The sequence below is a fragment of the Tachypleus tridentatus genome, chromosome 6 (assembly GCF_004210375.1).
Source record: "Tachypleus tridentatus isolate NWPU-2018 chromosome 6, ASM421037v1, whole genome shotgun sequence".
Lineage (NCBI taxonomy): Eukaryota > Metazoa > Arthropoda > Merostomata > Xiphosura > Limulidae > Tachypleus > Tachypleus tridentatus.
The window spans coordinates 33,738,396-33,757,586 of record NC_134830.1 but is presented as its reverse complement, the minus strand read 5'-3'; the positions used below and the strand labels follow the sequence as shown (position 1 = coordinate 33,757,586).

Genomic DNA, 19,191 nt, shown 5'->3' with positions numbered 1-19,191 from the left:
TCTTGTCTTCTCTACTTAGTTTTGATCATTCTTTCTTTTCACTGACTCCCTCATCTACTCTCATGCCTGAATGGGACCTTGATGTGGTTTTGCATGTTCTTACAAGTGCTTTGTTTGAGCTGTTGGCTATATGTTCATAATAACATCTTTTGGTTAAAACATTTTTTTTTCTCCTTTTCACCTGTGGTTGCTGTCATTTGGATGTTTATGTCATCAATGCTTCCTGAACTGTTTTTTGCTGTACTTTCTTACACCTGTATTCAGACTGGGCCTTACTTTCTACTCTTTCAGCTTCTTGGGAAGGCAGTAATTTGTTCACATTTCTTTGCATCAGATTCTTCAACTGTCTTACTTTTTGTGCCTCATTTTTTTGACATTTTGATGAGATTTTTCAGGCTGACATGTGGATAATTCTGCAGACATTTATCTTCTATTATTTTTATCATCTAGCTGTTTCACCCTTTAATTGGATTTCAACCCATTCAAGTCACTTTCTCTATGTGACTACATACTGTATCTGAAAAAGGTAAGAACATTTTCTTCTTCTTCTCTTTTACCTTTTATAGAATCTCACCAGGTTGCTTTCAAGGGTTTACATATTTATCAAAATTTGTATTAGGCCAGGGGTAATGAAAAGTGATTAAGTCTATTTATCATGACCCTATTAGTGCCCATTCTTAATATGAGGTGTTCTGCAATATCACTAGAGATATTGTTGTAATATAAAGTATTATTTGACTAATACACACTGTACCATTTCATGGACTGTCATTGAAAAAGCTTTTTCTCCCTCCTTTTCAAGTAGAGCATGGGAAATCCTTGCAATGTACCATATTTTAACTATTAGTGCAGGGGACCTTAGAAAGTTCTTCACTGATTGTGTACATACAATACAGTGTGAAGTTGGACATTGGTGGCAATGTCTGTGCAGTGTGTGTCACCTCTTAAACAGCTATTGTGCCCTTCTTCTGCAACAGGATGAGTTTTTTTCTATTTATCCAGTTGAGTTGAGGTGATGCACACTGTTCAGTCTAATCATGTCCTAACTACTATATACTTGGCTTGCTGAATACTTGTGTGGATGCTCAGTTGATCATGTTAAAATTCCTTCCATCTCTGCAATACTAAAGATTCTTTTGTGCTTTTTCCTCCAGTGAGTTTGCCCTCTGTGGATCTCCTCTCATTGGGTATTATACTCCATAGGTTTTCCCTTTGGATGTTTTCTGAAGGGAATTGATGTATGTTTAATGTTTACATAATCTCTTCCACCAATTCAGTGGGGTATTCTCCATACACGTTTGCCACCTAAGAGCAAGTGCTTGATAGAGTTGCTACACAGGGATGTCATCGTGCACTAGTGCAATAAGCTAAAGACTAGTGACATGCAAATTTCGTAGGCAGATATGCAAGAGATCAAACTATGAGAGGAGGTAAGTATCTATTGGAAATACATTTTCAAATAAGGAAAACTGTTAATTTTCATTATTTTCAAGTTTAATTCTTCTTGCCTCTAATATATTAGATTTCTATTGCAATAAATTTAAAATTGATGCATTTACACATAAACCCAACAGCATGAAATTTGAGATTTGCTAATGTTAGAAATCTCAAATTGATATTGAAGGGTTGCTAATAATTTCTGCCATTTTTTTTATATTTATTTACAAAAAAAAAGGTATATTTTGTCTATTATCCTCAAACATGAAAATATAGATGATGTTACATTTAAATATTAGCATTAAGATAATAATTCATTAATTTAAAAATTAAGGTTAAAAGTAAGAAGTGACAAAAGGGAAAGAAATGATAAAGATAAATATTAAATAATAGAACAATAATTAAAAAAAGAATTTGAGCAGTAAAAGTGTAGCATTGAAATTGCATAAAATAAGATAAACCCCATTAAATATTCCATTTTTGCACAACTTTTACATTGTAAACATCTAATTTTTTATTGTTGTTTTAACATTAATTATTTCTTTGCCAGATAATATTTTGGCAGTCTAAGTGATAAAAAAAAATACAGGTTATGCATATAAATCTATATATTTCTACAAAAAAAAAGTTTTCTAAGCTAATTACTATGTTTCCAATACAGTACTTACTGTGGACTTGAAGCATGGTGGACTTTTTTGATTTGCAGCTTGTGTGATGAATCGGGATTTCCCCTACCCTGTTTGTATATAGAAAGATTTAAATTCTTGTATGTGAATGGTTTAGATTAGATGAATTATTTCTATCAACTTGGATTTTATTGGTTATTTTTCTGTAGCATTAAAAATACAGATAATATATATTGAGTTTTAAATGTATTAATTCCCAAATTTGGGTATGGGTCATCAACTAAGTGGTTACAGTGTGTGAATGTGTGTATACGTATGTATATCTGTAAGAATAGTTTGCTATTTAAATGTATTCCAAATAAAATTATACAAGGACATATCTATGTGGGTTAATCAGTATTTTTGCTAATGTATTTTAGCATGCATTTGTTTTTACATACATCTCGCAATAGAGCTTGATATTTGAAAATATTTCCTATATAAGTTACTTTTCATAACTGAAAGTGTATATGTACAATTCCATTTTTGGGTAAATCAATATTTTTGCTAATGTTTTTGATCAGAAAAAAGATAATGGTACTGTAAATAGTTAATATTTGAAACATTTGTAGTGAGAGTTCAAGACCTCAAGGAAATAGATGTGAGAAAGTAAAGTATATGGTGTTCAATCATTTCAGTGGAGACAGCAGCATTTGATTTTTGAAAATTGAGTACTGATGCTTTTGCTTTCACATACCTAGGAATAAATTTAAGGTAGACTGAAGATTAGTTTGTTTTAGTGAAACGTAAACACAAGCTTTGCTCTTAATGAATGTTTTGAATTCTGTGATTGTATCAGGCATGGCATGTGGTTGAACTGCTGTTAAATGGAAAAAGGACAAGTATCTGTTGCATATAAAATGGTAAGTCAGTTCTTGTTTCACATTGTTTAATGTTAGTACATTTAATGGTAGTTATCTTAACAATTACAGTGAGTACTTGTTTATACATTGCCTGTGCAGAATTTGTATATGTATGTTTACTCAATTTACTGAAAAGAAACATTGTTAAGTGATGGGAAAAACAATCTTCAAAAATCTTCCGTTGTTTTTCTTCTAGATAATGTAAGTTCTATTTTATTAAAATTGGATAAGCAGGTATAGATTTGCTATGTCTCTTATGTTAACTTCAGTTTTTTTAGAGCAAATTTAAAGAAGCTATATAAAGATAAGGCCTACATTATTCCTCTTTAAAAGCATGGAACTAATTATACCAAAATCTGTTTTATATTTTTTGTTCTGGGTTTTTACTACAGACACAAGCAGTGTAATAACATTGTTTCAGTAAATCAAATATGTTTGTCACTGTGTGTGTAATTGAAAGTTTGGGAATTTAAGGGATCTGTATAAATAGTTTGGGTTAAAAGTTTAGAGATATGAAGTTTTAAGTTTTTTGTATGTTCTAGATATTTATTTCTAAGGAACCTACATTGCCCCATAAAAATCTACTAGCAGTGTTGTTCTAGCAATGAAGCAAATGTTGTGAATAACTAAACCACAGAAACTATTTGTCCAACAGGCAAAACTATTAAGAGTAAAACTTGTTTGTTCTGAGTAGTGGAAACTGAGAAATCCATATCACTGACTTAGAATCTGTATAAACTAAATACTTCTTCACAACTTATTACTAAGAGCTTAATCTACAAACTAATGCTTTCAAAGAGTGATGCTTATAAGCATATTAAAATCAATGGAGTATTGTAAAAAAACAACTTAATGCTATCAGAATTTGAAAACAGTGTAAGTGAAAATAATATTGCATACAGAAATTTTTTTCATTTTCTAAACTGTATGAATTGTCATTCTGATGCAGGTTCAAGACAATAGCAAAAATGTATTAATTTATTTAATTTGATAATATAGGATTATTTAATATTTCCTGTTTTTTCAGTCATCTGCATCTCAGATAATGTATATATATACAAGGAATCAATATATATTGTTCAAGGTTAATAATTAATAAAAATAAAACTATACAAATATTAAAAAATCTGTTACTGTTAATTTAAAACAGTTGAATAAAAAGCACATACATAAAAACATAAATGCCAGTTTCATATCCTCCAGGATACTCCTCAGTTTCTTAGTTAAATCTTTCTTCAACAAGACCTGCTTAACAATGTAAAACTTCCAACATTGTTTCTACTTTAAAGCTTTATACATATATTTTAAAGTCACTCTATTTTTTATATTATTTTAAACATTTATGTCATTATAAATTTATTAATAAAATAGTTTTCATAATATCTCTCATTCTTTTCACAAGAATTCCAAAATGAAAACTTAAACTAAAAGCTAAGTGTGAAAATAAATAAGTCATATTATTATAAAAGTAACCAGAATTGTATATGCTATTATAAATTAGAAGAATAAAACCAAGAAATATGATGATAACAGTTGTGCCTGCAATAAACCAAATTGCATTTGTGGGAAAGGTTATATTACATACACTAAATATATTACAGGTCTAACAGGGGATAAAATATTTGTTATAAACTCTAGACTTAGATGTTATTCATACAATGTTATTTATGTATTATTTTTATTGTAAGCAAATATATGTTTACTGGAGCATGTTAATAGGGGGTTGACATCCTCCACAACCAATATTATTAAACATTTATTACCTTTTGATGCAAGTTAACATCAACTACATTCATATATGGTGCCACACACTTTTACGAAACAAAAAACAAACTTTCTATGAAAAAACATGCACACATTTTGGCCAAGGTCGTACAAACATTTTATATATCTCGGAGAGAGTGCTAGCACACAATATGGGGGAATACAGTGAAAAAATGGCTGTCACTATTGAAATATTACATAAACTCAGCTGAAGTTTCTTCTCCAACATCTGCCATAAAGCTAATATAAAGAGTTATGTCAACTTCCTACTTTAACCTATGACCTTTTAAATTCATCCCATAAGACATTTCTGTGGCCAGTGGCTGTCAATTAATTAATCACATGAAGCACTGTGGAAGGATGTTAAGAGCTGGATTTTGAAAATGGGTAAGAAAAAGCACCCCTACCATCACTAGTTTGGCTGCTATCACCTCATACAAAGTCACCCTCGTCATTGCCCATTGTAATACATGTTTTAAGTATATATGTATTGAGTTCTTATAACTCATTCAAAACTTTTGGTGAGATAATATGTAATAAATACTGTCAAAACAGTTGTGTGAAAGTTGGGAGTTTTTTTTTATTACAGTAGCATCCACCCCAAACTTTTTTGTTAAATTCATAACTTGAACAAAGGACAAGTACCTTAGCTTATTTCCAAATATTTACATTTTGATATTCTTGTGCAAAGAATGAGAGTATTTGGTGAAAATTATTTTATTAATGAATTTAAAACTAAATTAAATTTTATTCATGATGTGCTGAAAACATATAGGTCTAAGAAGTCTTGATAAAACTGAAATAGAAACCCTTATAATGTGAGCTCTTTTAAAAGCACTCGGGATCAAATTAAATGTTAGATAGTTTAAAACACAGAGGAAGTTTAAAAAATTATATATTTATACACACATACACTACAGGTTTGAAGTATGGAAGCAACAAATAATGTACAGATGGGCTTGAGGTGAGTACAATAATTTACCTTATGATCATTGCCTTTGCAATGGCAGGCAGTCAACTTCTGCTTTTCAGGTCTTGAATTCCAGACCCTGTCTATTAAACAGTGAATCCTTTCAGCCAGTTTTAAAAGAATTTTTATCTCTGTGCCTACCCTTCTTTACAACTTTTCCTTCAGGTATTGATTCAGATAATTTTTTGTAAATTTCAAGTCCTCCTTATTGCTCTGCAGTGACCAGCTCACCTGTGATTCTCTGCTGTGTCATCTATCTCAAGGAAATCTCATTTTGCTACTCTCTGGAGACATCTTCAACATTAGTCTTGATTGTTCACAATCAAAAATGGTGTTTGTTGTACATGACTTCACAGCTGGCTGTTATGCTAAAATGTTATCACAACACTCTTATCAGTGTTTATTCGTCTTTAGGAGTTGTTTTCTTAGAAATTCTGTTTCTTATTTTCCTTCAATTCCCCAACAGATTGACATATTCATCATCATCTTATTTCATGAATGTGGCTTGTTGACCTTTACTGTTACAGACTGTGGAGATGCCTTATTTGTTACCTTTATGAGACAGAAAATTCAACTCTTTCATTCTTGTTTTTTCTGGTCTTTTTTATTGCTTTTTTCTTCTTTCTTTAGTGACTTCTTTATTCTCCCATGTTTTACTGAAGACATGCTCTTCTGTAACTAATTCAGGTAGTAAAGATCTGAAATTTATGATCTCAGTGTTTTTAGCATTTTATCTCTTGAATGGCTCAATGTCTATATTATAATAGAGCCTTCCTATCCAAGATTTCTTACCATTACCTATCCTGACTGGTCAATGTTATTTTTCTGAATCATGCTTTCTATGTCATGTATGGGATGATTATTTTATATTTATTTAACACAGTCTTCCAGAGGGGCTTGGAAAAGGTTTGTAATCTTGCTGTCTCTATCCTAATGAATTGATTTGTGCAGTTGGCTCATTTTGTCAGTTATGATGTTTCTGATCATCTTAAAAGTGGGTATCAGGCCAAATGGTAATAACATTTTTAGTTTTCCAGCTTTAGTACCATATGATATCTTACAAACAAGTCAACATTTGGATGAATCCAGATATTTATCTAAAGTTGTATTTATATCACATTGTTGTCTTTTCAACTTGAGGATTGTGTTTGCCAATCCATACTGGTGAGTTCGGTTATATATTTCTTGATACAGTTCAGATGTACAATTATGTCTACACTAGAAAGTCGTGGAAATTCTAATTAAATGTTGTTTTTAAGTCATTATCATGGAAGAGCTCTCACATTTTAATTTTAAATAAAAATTACCCTTAAAATAAGTTTTTAGTTACCAGAATCAAGCTTGTTTGTACTTTGTTAGCCTTTGTGAATTACATAGCTTGAAAAAGACTTCAGGTCATTGTAGTTTTCACTGGCAGGCACATTTGATGAATAATATGATAGAAAAGTGCAAGTTTAGTCCTGGCAGGGTTCAAGAGTCTTGGATACTTGAGTATAGGTCTAGGGATTTTCTTTTTGTAAAGTGCATTTATTATCCAGTTACTTAATGACTCATTATTTAAAGACAAAGATATTGAATTGATGCATTGTACTTAGGACTGAAGCATTAATAACTGCATTTTGTAATGTATTTATTAATTAGTGTTTGTTTCCTATTTACTTATTGTTTATTCTTTATTTAAATTAAAAGACTGGAAGTAACATAAGCAACATTTTAATTAACTTTTTAGCTTATGAGCACATCTACAGAAACCATGACATTACCTTTGTTTTTGTCTCAAAATGTATGATATTAATCACATGCAGAGTTTGGAAGTTTGTAGCACCAGGAAGAAAAGGTTTTGTTTTTTTTCTCTTCTAACCTCCAAAAGTAAACACGTTTCCAGTTATATATAAGTAATGTTAAAACATGCATTTTTTTTTCTGTATTTAAAAATAAACCTCTTACTGGGAGATTTAGTTGTATAAAAAATATGCTAGTGAAATAGTTAAAATTACAGTTAATTTGGAAGTCATTTTATCATACCTTTATACCCATTTTCTATAAACATTATATTATTTTGTTCCATATGAAGTTTTCAACATTATTTCATTAATTGATATTTACTGTTTTTGTAAGGAAATTCTTTATATTCACAGAGATAAGTCATTAATGATTGATTATAAATCAAAGAAGAAATGCATGAACATCCATCTGTACTGATTCAAGTACAGAGGTTTCCTACAAAAATAAACTTTCATACAGGTACCATCATCCCACCTAAAAGTACAAATATTGCAAGTTTATTAAGCAAGAAAACCATTTTTACTGTAGTTTCAATACTGTACTTACCATTCTACTGTATATGATTAATAATAATAATAATAATAATATTAATTAGCCATTCTTGTTCAGTGCTGCCCTCTATATGCAGACTATATTCTTTATGCATGCCACAAACTTTCTGCTCCCCCCACTATATGTCTATGAAGCAAATTATCATGCATTACTTCACCACCAATAGGAGAGTGGCATACTTGTAATGCATGTGACTCCTATTGTATTTGGGGTGTTTTTTCATCAGAATTGACATCTCACATTCCAACGCATCTGATATTTATTAGCCATTGGAGGATATCCTACAGTCAGGCATGTTTATGCCTAATACATTTATCTCCTATTATTTATGGTTTCATTTTTTGCCAGGTTTTTGCCTTCCACCTCTTGCCATTCTTTAAGCTTCAGTGTGTCTTTGACTGGATAAGTCTATATTCATAGTTTTTCTTTCATTTCAGGGTCCTTTGCTTCATTTAGTTTTGATATGGCTAGTTGTGTCTGACCAAAGATTCTTAAACTAGAAATCCACACTGCATAGCCATATTGATTTGCACTTAAACTTTCATTGCTCACAGCACTCACTGTTGAGATGGGGTATTCTATGAGATTACATGTAAGTGAATAACATCATGATGTAATTGTTTCATAAACCTTCTCAGACTGCCACCTGTAGACTACATGGATAAGACAAAAGGGGATAGCTGCCAGTCCCTGCTGTGCCTTGTATTGAATAAATTGGTATGGTCAGCTTTTCAAAATAGAGTTTTGTGGCTATCCATTATACTGTCACCAATGATGATGTTCCTCCAATTCATTATCACCCATCTTTTTTCTAGTGAAGTATGGAAGTCCTTACCAGTTTCAAGCCCCAAGCCACTGTGGAGTCACCCCTCTGAATGGGTTCCACGTAAAAGTTGACTATAACCATTCAGTGTAGAACAGGGCAGTGGTGTTCTGCAGGTGTAGATAACATGGTATCCTCCAGTATGTGTTATACAATCCAAAAGGAGTAAGATGTAAAATTGCAAATCATTCCTTCATTTGGAGTTCATCATCCTACCCCCAGGTGGATGTTGGTACCATGTGACTGTATTTAGGATTTAGAGAGAACCAATCAATGTAAGTCCTCACACATGTTTTGATTGTCTATATTCCTCCCTCAGTCATACTGGTTCTGTATTGTGGGTGATAATGGGGAAAATGGAATTTTTCCCAGTTCTTTCCTTTTGGCTCTCCTTAATTATACGAGGTCTGTTCAAAAAATACGAGGACTGGCGTCATAAAACAAAATGTACTTTATTTAGAAGTTACAGGTCTGGGACCCCTTCAAAGTACTCTCCTCCCCAATGCACACACTCATCCCAACAGTGTTTCCACTTGTTGAAACAGTCCTGGTATGCTTCTTTTGTAATGTCCTCCACCTCCTTCTTCACATTTGCCTTAATCTCGGGAATCGTCTCAAATCTTCCTTTCAAGGGTCTTTTGAGTTTGGGGAACAAGAAAAAATCGCAAGGAGCAAGGTCAGGTGAGTAGGGGGGGTGGGGAAAATCAGTGATCGAGTGTTTGGCCAAAAACTCATGAGTTCTGAGGGCTGAATTTCGCAGCAACGAGGTGCATCTTCAATTTTTCGGTCAAAATCTCGTAACAAGATCCAACTGATATCCCACACTCTTCAGCAAGCTCCCTGACAGTCAGACGTCGATTTGCCCGCACCAGGGTGTTTATTTTGTTGACGTGTGAGTCGTCAGTTGACGTGGAAGGATGTCCAGGACGCTCATCATCTTCAATGGACTGTCGATCATCCTTAAAACGTTCATGCCACTTGAAACATGCCGTACGCTTCATAGCAACATCACCATAAGCCGTGTTAAGCATAGCAAAGTTTCAGTCACAGATTTTCCCAATTTAACACAAAATTTCACAGCAAGTCATTGCTCCTTCAGGTCATTTATTCTGAAATCTGCCAAACGAAAAAATTGCACTTCACTTAAAACTGCGTAGCTAATACACAAATGAAGATATCTGCAGTCGGGAAATGGCGTTGTAATCAGCTGATCTGTGCGAACCTAGCGACACCAAGCGGATTCCCCTGGAACCAACTGGAGCAGTGCAATTCAAACAGTCTGCGTATTTTTTGAACAGCCCTCGTATCTTATGCCAAGAATGTTATTGCTTTTCAGATAGTTCTGATCAGTTTTGCTATTGGGAGAGTTAACTTGTATTATATAAACATCCTTTCAATACCAGATATTGGGCCCCTGGCTTCATAGATTAAAATATTGGTTATGTCATGCTTAGTAGACAGAGTGGTGGTAGATACACTCCAGTATTGCTGTCCTGCCACAGTTCTCAGAACTCCCACTTGGATGTGCTTCTTTTCTTTTCAAACCTTATCACCTAAACATTTTACTGATGGTCAAAGAGTATATCTAGTTCAAAAAAAGGTGCAGTTGCTCTTGTCAGATCTTTGGACTTGACTCTCTCATTTCCAGGGTTATCCTTTAGATGATTTTGGGAGTTACTTCTGTCATTCCTTTGTGCTGGTTCTGCTTCCTATTCACTACAGTTAGACAAACCCCATGCACATTGATTTAAGACTAATTTGTTAAAATGGACTATAAGATAAAGCAATTGTTTTCTTAGTTATCATTAAACACAAATATTTTGAATCTCAAAAATGGCTAATATTGGAGTTACATAATTGTGATGGGTTCTTGAGAGGAATAATACGGTTAAGCAACCATTGATAAAGCTATTCCATAAATATAATAACAATAATGTCCCATTGACTGCTTGGTGAATTCAATACAATTAAATTGCTGATGTTGTATATTTATGCATAAATATAATATACCAAATTAAACTGCTCTAGCTCAGACAAGAGGAAGATTTTTCTCCATCCTCTAACACTACATCTGCAGCACCTCCTCAGGGTATTCCTCCACCTGCATATGATGAGCTTCTGGAAGGAGGAGCAGTAGGCGAGGACACGGAGGTAGCTGGTTGTACTACCACAAATGAAGGTACCAGTCATGGTAGTTTTTCTTTTTGAATGAATGTTATCTTATTAGAAGTGGTTAAAAGAAGGACATTTCATTATACAAGTTGCATTTCAAAATTTGCAACATGTTATTCAGTTGTAAAATCATTCTTTGGAATTTCTAAAATTTTTTTTTTTTTACCTAACTCATTATTATCCCTTTGAAGTGCATTATGTACACTGTATACACCTTTAACATAATTTTACAAAACTTTATAAGAATGCTCTTTGACTCATGAACATGCTTATTTATAAAGAAAACCTACTTGCAAACACTGGAGTAATTAAAGGGCCTGGTTTTTAAATGTGTTTGTAAATTGAATGAATCTCAAGGTGATAAATTTAATAATCAGTATATTGCTACTTTAATGCCAAAATTGGGCTAACTAGGAGAGTTCGAGCTGTAATTGTATATATAAAAAAAAGAAAGGACAGTGGAAAATGTCAGGTTAAGGCTAAAATTAATGTATTAGTGTTTTCTTTGCCAAAATTAGTTTAATTAAGAGTTTTGAATAATTTGCTGTACCAAATACCAACACATCCAAAATTTTAAGATAGCATTAAATTGCAAAAGGTTTTTTCCCTGGTTTGTAAATTTCACTTGTAGAATTCATTTTCACAAAAGCATTTTAAAGCTGATGCAGGATTGAGGCAAGTTTTAACAAATTTAAAGTAGGAATGTGTAAATACTAGGGTTGCTTAGCTTATTTTATCATAAAACATATATTTTAAGTACAAAAACTTATAACTAGAACCAGGAAAATAATTTACCTTGTGTGAAGTATGGTGTCTTTCAAAATATCAACTGTAGTGTGTGTACGTGTATATTTATATAGTGAATAGACGATACTTACTACTAAATTGTAAGTGAAAACTTACTCTAGTACTGTTTTCCACTTAAAATGTAGTGTTAAGTATTGCCCTTTCATTCTTTCCAGTTAGAAGTTAAAGAATAAATGTACATCTGGGATATACTTAAAATATTTGTAACAAGTCAGCTGATGATAAAGTCAGTACATACATATAGAGTAACTGTAAATTTATGTGATGTATTTCATTGTTTGTAACTCCCTAGTTATATAGTTATGTTAAATAAATTAACTTGCCTGCTCACAGGTTATGGGTAATGGATTTCTAGAGTTTGTAGATTTTGCCACAAGATGGAATGACTTGAACCACATGATATCACACTAGAATGAAGATATCAGTGTTTGAAATAACATCTACTGAAACTGACATGTAGCTATATAATCACTCTTATTATAAATAAATTAAAGCTAACTTTGTAGTTGTGACATTTTTACCTAACAAGAACCAGAACTGTGTTGTTCATGGGTTATGAAACTTGCATACTTTCAGGACTGACTCATTACCACATTTTTAATTATTACCGAGTTATATTCTAAATTCAATTAAACAACTTTATTATCAAGGTATGTTAGTGAACTTAGCATATTCAACTATAATTCAAATTTTAATATTATTTAAGCTTTAACTTTTTAATTTATAAAAAAAAATATTTAAATCACAATCTTCATTGTTGTGATGTGTCCGAGCTCTAAATTTTCAACATAAGAATTTTATGATGTCAATAGTAGGCTTAATCATTTTCCAACCAACTGGAAACAAACTGTGTAATTACAAAGAAGAATCTAAAATTGGATCCTCCTACCTTTTTAATTTGCTGAGATATCAATAAATTTGTCAAAGCTATCATTCTTATTCTCTGACTACTTATACATTAATTTTAGGAGTTCATTTAGAGTCCCAGCATTAACCATTAGTTAGCAGGACTATTTGGTTGGTAATAATCAATTATATTTTGGTGATTTGAGTTCTTTAGGAATTGTTCTAACTTATTTGTGATTTACTTAGAAACCAATATACTTTAGAGTAGCCTTGGAACATCTGATTCTAGTGACATATTTTTTGTGTGTTCAGAATACTTACTTGCAAGCAACATGGATTGTTTTTCAAAAACAAATGTCAAATTAAACGAGTCTTATGGAAGATCATTTTTAATTTTACTTAACTACAAATGAGCTTGGTTATGTTGTATGTATCACAAATCCTTGTTTTTATACGTATATTTTAACAAAAGTAAAATATAAAAATGAGAAATGTCACAGCTAAGCCTCACAAAAGTGCAGTAACATGTTGTGAATGGAGCACAAACTTATGTGTAACTTGACTTTTCTGTTGACATTAACTCCATGAAACAGCGTTTGGGCTTCTACTGTGATTTATTGCTTTTTGTGGTGGACATTACCACTTCATTGGTACAAAGTATGGCAATAAAACATAAAATTGTTTAAAGGTTAACAATGAAGCTGTTAAGTACATTGGAAATTTCCAATATGTTCTGCAATCAGTACAGAGGAAAATGGCTTTATTCATTTTACAGTATGTTGATGATTTTGTTACAGCTACTATTTAGAATATAAAAAATAAGAGAAAAAATAGTTTTACTGAAATAAATCTTTATTCAGTTAGGATGTTCTAGAAGTTGTGCAATAGAAATATGAAGATAGTGTTATGAAATAAAGTATTTCTCTTCTTAGTATGAAAAATCACCTTTCATTATGTTGACTTAGTTGGAGCTTTATAAATTAATAGAGAAATCTTTAGAAAAAACATTATTAAAAGACTTGTTTGTAATATTTATGAAAAGCTTGTCAGATTTTATAAAGATTCATACACTCAGGATTATAGCAAATGATATAATGTATAGCTTCACAGATAAAGGGTTGATCAGTTTCACTAAGCCCATGAACATAAGGTTCACATCTTGAACTGCTTTGCTATAATCTGGAGCTATACATTTTATACCTAGGAGTAAAAGTTTTATTTATTTTCTTTAGATTAATGTCAGATTGAAGACACTTGTAGACATCAGATAATCCTAAGTCTTTTTTAAGAAACTTTTTCTTTTTTTTTAATAACACAAATGTCTCATGTTAAAATTACATGTAGAATACTTTTGGGGGCAATTTTAATCTTCAAGAATAGCCTGTTTATAAGTACTGTACTGTTACGCCTTGTAAGATGCACTCTTTTCTTTAAAAGTACCTTAAATTCCCCATGTGTCTTCAAAGACAAAAGTTATGGGTAAAGGCAAGAGGTTAGCTTAGGGTTTTCTCAAAACAGCCTCTCGTACAGATCATAATGTCATTACTTACCAATAACAAGTATTTTCAATAGAAAAAACATTCAATTTAACTAACATTGTTGTTATACTATGTAAAATATGATTCATTTGACTGTATTTACTCAGTAAGTTGAAAAAGTTAAGGCTGCATCAGAATGTTGGTTGATGAGTCAAAATATTTTTTCTTAGAATTGTCTTTCCAAAAGTAGGGTGCATCTTCCACAATGTAGTGCCTTGCAGGGCATAAAATGTGTTAATACATTTTTCAATACAAATGTTATTAACATTTTCCACTTTTAACTGTACAAACTACTTTTTTCTTCTCTTGCTAAACAGATAGAAATGCGAGTTTGTTGACTTCACCCAAGGGCTACACTACTATTCCTGTTCCACCTCCATATAATGTAGCTGCTGCAGAACTCCCTACCTATGAAGAGGCCCAGAGATCAAAGGGTTTGGAAGGGGAAAATCAAAGACAGGTAATGTACTTTTTAAAACACACACACAGATTTTTTTTTTTTTACACAAGTATTTGTTAAATTGCCAAAACTTTGAAAATCATAAATTGTTTTTATATCTTATTTCTCATGATTTATAATTATACATTTATGATTTAATATGGTGTTTTGTGTAATAGAACCAATTTAGATAAAGTAGGGTTAAAACAGTTTAAAAAGTATAAAACCTTTCACAGTATCTAATGTTATATGGGTATCACAAGCTACACCTATGGTGAAAGGAGCTGTTATTGTGTTTCATGTAATACATCTAGTGTTTAGAAGAATTAATTTTTGATTTGATACAAAATGTAAAAAAAAAGAAGATACATCTGCATTTCTGGACATTTATTAATTTTTTATTTATATTGTTATATCAATAAAATTAATTAAAAAATATCTTTTCATAGTTAATCACTTTTTTCATACTTTGTTGAATTGAAATTAATGGCTATCACACTTGATGGCCTGTTTGTTAATGCTTCTTTGTTATTAAAAACCTTACCTTATTATTTTTTAAATATGACATTATAACACATAAGAGGAAAATTTTGCATTATAAACCAACAAAATATTTTTTTTTCTCTTCCAAAAAAAATCCCAAGCTTAAACATAATCTAAGGTGCTTATCACATCATTTCTTCAGCATCTATTGTAATGTAAAGTTTGTCAAACCACTCTGTTTTAGAATTGGTTACCTTATGTGGAGTTAGTCATCTGACACTTGCAAAGTTTCAGTTCACAAGGAAAATTTGTAATGAAGCTTATTGGAAATTATAGGAGAAAACTTTTATATCTTTTGTATTCAACTCTATAGGTGTTTAAGCTCAGTCTAAATGCTTTAGCTGATTTGCCTATGTATTTTAAATCTCCTTTTTTCTGTTGTTGTTTTTGATTCATTCAGGTGTTGGTGAAGTAACACAATATATACATGATTTTTACATAAATGAAGAGTTGTGACACGAAAAAGCATGAGCATTGGGAAGGAGTACTGAGATTATGACAGGAGGTTCTGGTTCATTATTGGTGTGTGGTGATACAAAATTAATTAGTAAATATGATAAATTGTGCTTAAAAAACATTCTCTAACCATAAAATTTCTTCCAGGTCTTTAATAGGTATACATATGCACTGAGTCTGAACACTACCTCTGTCTCTCGTAAATGATGTAATGCAATAAATTATATCATATTGAACAGTCTTTTGTATTGCACTGCTGCTACAATATGTGAAGTACTTTTTTTTTCAGAGTGATGATGTTACATCACTGTGGTCCCATAGCGAGGAGGTTCTTGGAACTGACTTTCTGTTCTTCACTTCATTCTTTGGTGAGAATCTGATTTTAGTCTTAACTTCTCAACTCTAATTATAATTCCCCCACTCCCTCCATTGCATAAATCAGCAGTCATCTGCCTTTTTTGTCATAGAAGTAAACTTCATAGATGCTTTGACGATGTCCATCAAAATAACAATCTCTTATAAACAATGATTACCATACTTATTGCAATAATGAACACTGATCTTTATAGCAAAGTTAGAAGTAAGTAGTTTATGTTTGTTACTATGTAACACAAATTTTGTTCTTGGATAGTATGTGTTATTTCTTATTTGCTCATGTTGTAAAAGTACAGAAAATGGCCATTATTCCCTTCAAACTTTGCTTTTGTAACCTGGATAATGCAATTTAGAAATTAACCTATTTTCTTTGTGAAAACTGGCAAATTTGTACATTTTTGTTTACATAAGGTCTGAATAAAATAACATATAAATCAAGATGCTGTTGTATTCCTCTTTGAGGAGCACAGAATGAGACAGGGGAAGAGACGGATACTTATTCCCGTTATGGAGCAGCACAGCATTGAGGCTTCTGGATGAGCTATCAGTAAGGAGATGCCACTTGTTCAGGTTACAGGCAATTCCAGTTGCCTCGCACAGACCAGATACATTGTGGCAGAAGCAGAGCCCATCTTGACGAGTGAAGAAGCTTGAAAAATGTTGATGGCACTTCTTCTGACTTGTGACTGGCACACATTCATCTAACAAATCCCACTTCTTGAGCCTAGATGTCAAAAGCTCAGCATTCAACTTTGTTAGACCAAGATCTCTGATCAAGTCATTGAGGTCTCTTTGGTTGAGGTAGTATGGGTTTCTCTCATCAGCTGCACCTCTGAAATTGTAATCTGGATCTTCAACATCTATCTCTTCTGATTTGCTGCTCTCTTCTGAGGATGGCTACTTTATATCTGGCAGAGTGGGTACAGGGAGCTCAGAGCAGTGTGGCACTGGGGCATTGGATGATGGAAGGTCCAGATACATGATAGTAGATGCATTCTTGCCAGCCCGAAGTTTGGTAGGATCCACCATGCAGAAGTAGCAATTGCTTGAGTGGTCAGTGGGTTCATGCCAAATTCTTGGAATAGCGAACTTCATGGCTTTCTTTTCCCCTTTGTACCATCCTGCAAAAGAGCAAAATAAAATTGTTATTATGAAGAATAAATTTATTTCATCCACAACTAATGTGTAAGAGATTCATGTAAAATATTTTATATGTGATATTTTTTCTATATTATTGGAAATAAATATAAATTAAAAGATATTTAAATTTTAAAAGGTCTAAAATTTGTATAATATAAAATCTTATTATTCAAGCAAGCAAAAATTGTCCGTCTTACCTTCTAGAGTTTTTTTTTGCAGTGCTCACAGGTAAAATGAGGTGCCCAGGGTTTGTTTTGATCCCTGACAGACATGCCGAAATATGCCTTGTAGGCTTCACACATTTTAGCAGATGCTGTCACAGAGTACTTTTTGGCTCTTGTCTTGATAAATTGGCCACATACATAGTAGAATGCATCTGGAGAATGCTTGTAGCTTCTTGATGCCATCTCTGATAAAATCAGATAGGTCTATGTGTTCACTTCAGCAACTAGAATTAAACTGAAGTGGTGAGTGGTGAACCCCTGTATATATATATTACTATGGAAAGGTTCTTAAAAATTCACATAAGTTCTACAACATTCTAGAAAGTTTTTAAAATTCTCTATGAGCTACTCAGCACTGAATCTACCTGGAATGTTCTGGAAAATGGATAAATTTGAAAATTTCATTACCCAAGTCACAAAAGCAAAGTTTGAAAAGAAAAATAGGACTTGTCCATTTACTTTAGGCATAAGCAATTGGGAAATAACACTTTCTGCCTAGGAACAAGAAAAAGTACAAATTTTGTTACATAGTGTTATAGATATATTTGTTGATAATGGAGGTGTTATTACATGACACAATTAGTCTCTAATTAACACCCCCCTTTACAGTTTGCAATGTTCCCAGGGGCACAATTTGGAGCAGTACATTAAAGGAAACTGCTGTATGTTTTAAATTTAGGACTGACATACTTATTCAGCAGATCTGGGTTTTATTCCCTTGTACAACCTGATACTGGAAAAACATTTCTATAATTCAGTAAATGAAATGGTACATTTCAGTGATATTCAACATCATTTTATGGGCCTATGTGTGTGTGATCTATAAAATTAATAGATGCTTTTAGTCATAAATATTTTAAAATACTATAATTGATATTAGTTTAGTAATAGTATATCATTAACTGCTATAAGTACAAAAAGCCTTGTGATTACTATCATTTGAAACAACATAGATGCAATAGTGCCTGATTATGGACTTCAAAATACATTTTAATGATAGAGCATTTCCTAAGCATGTTTTTTACTTGTACAATTGCTAACCACGTGGTAAAAAGATTTGAAATAGCTACAAGGATAGTTAAATGGATTAAACCCATACAATGTCAGGGTACAGAAGACAACAGATAAAATATTAAGCTTTACTGAAAAAAATTTGATATTAATTTAGAATAATCGAGATATTGTCCAATAGAAATTTGAAAAGTTTTAAATGGAAAAAATTTATATTTAACATGAAATTAATGTAGCACATAGACTAATCTGAGTCTGAGTGAGACTGATTTATTAAATTCACAGACAGATGTTTAGTGAAAATACTTAATTAAAAAAAATCTGTTCATCTCTGTCTGTGTGTATGTGTACAAGGCTTGTAGTGTTTACTAAAAGCTTGTCAAATTTCATGAAGACATACTTATTACATTAAAAATTACAGTAAATACAGTTTCAAAGTTACATAATTGTTAAAAGGTCAGTCAGAATGACCAAGCCTGTATACAGAGAGTTTAAATAGTCAAAACTGTGAAATTATAAAAGTTAATTCTCAAGACTGTTTTATGGTTTGATAAAATCACTGTTTGACCAGTCGGGTACAGTGAAGTATTGGTCTTCAGTTCATTATTCAATTTGAAGATATTAACGTGTTAAATAATTGTATTAAGAATACACTTATTTATTATGGTACTGGTTTCTACATTTTGAACATAAGTTTTATTAATACTGTTGTTGTTTTATTGCATGAGTCATTTGGATTATGAAATATATTAATATGTGAAGAACCTAGTCTACTGTTCTT

General features: G+C 31.9%; 1 protein-coding gene across 6 annotated transcripts in view; it reads left to right on the top strand.

Moving 5' to 3' along the window:
* Positions 1 to 19,191, top strand: part of LOC143252214 (NEDD4 family-interacting protein 2-like) — a 32,955-nt gene that overhangs the window by 8,230 nt on the left and 5,534 nt on the right. For 4 of the 6 annotated variants that reach the window (XM_076503994.1, XM_076504000.1, XM_076503999.1 and 1 more), the window contains exons 2-5: positions 2,902 to 2,965; positions 10,888 to 11,038; positions 14,540 to 14,682; positions 15,950 to 16,028. In XM_076503994.1, the coding sequence (XP_076360109.1) occupies positions 2,930 to 2,965; positions 10,888 to 11,038; positions 14,540 to 14,682; positions 15,950 to 16,028 (409 nt within the window). In that variant the 5' untranslated portion in view covers positions 2,902 to 2,929. The other 2 variants (XM_076503998.1, XM_076503997.1) reach the window with 2 other exon arrangements.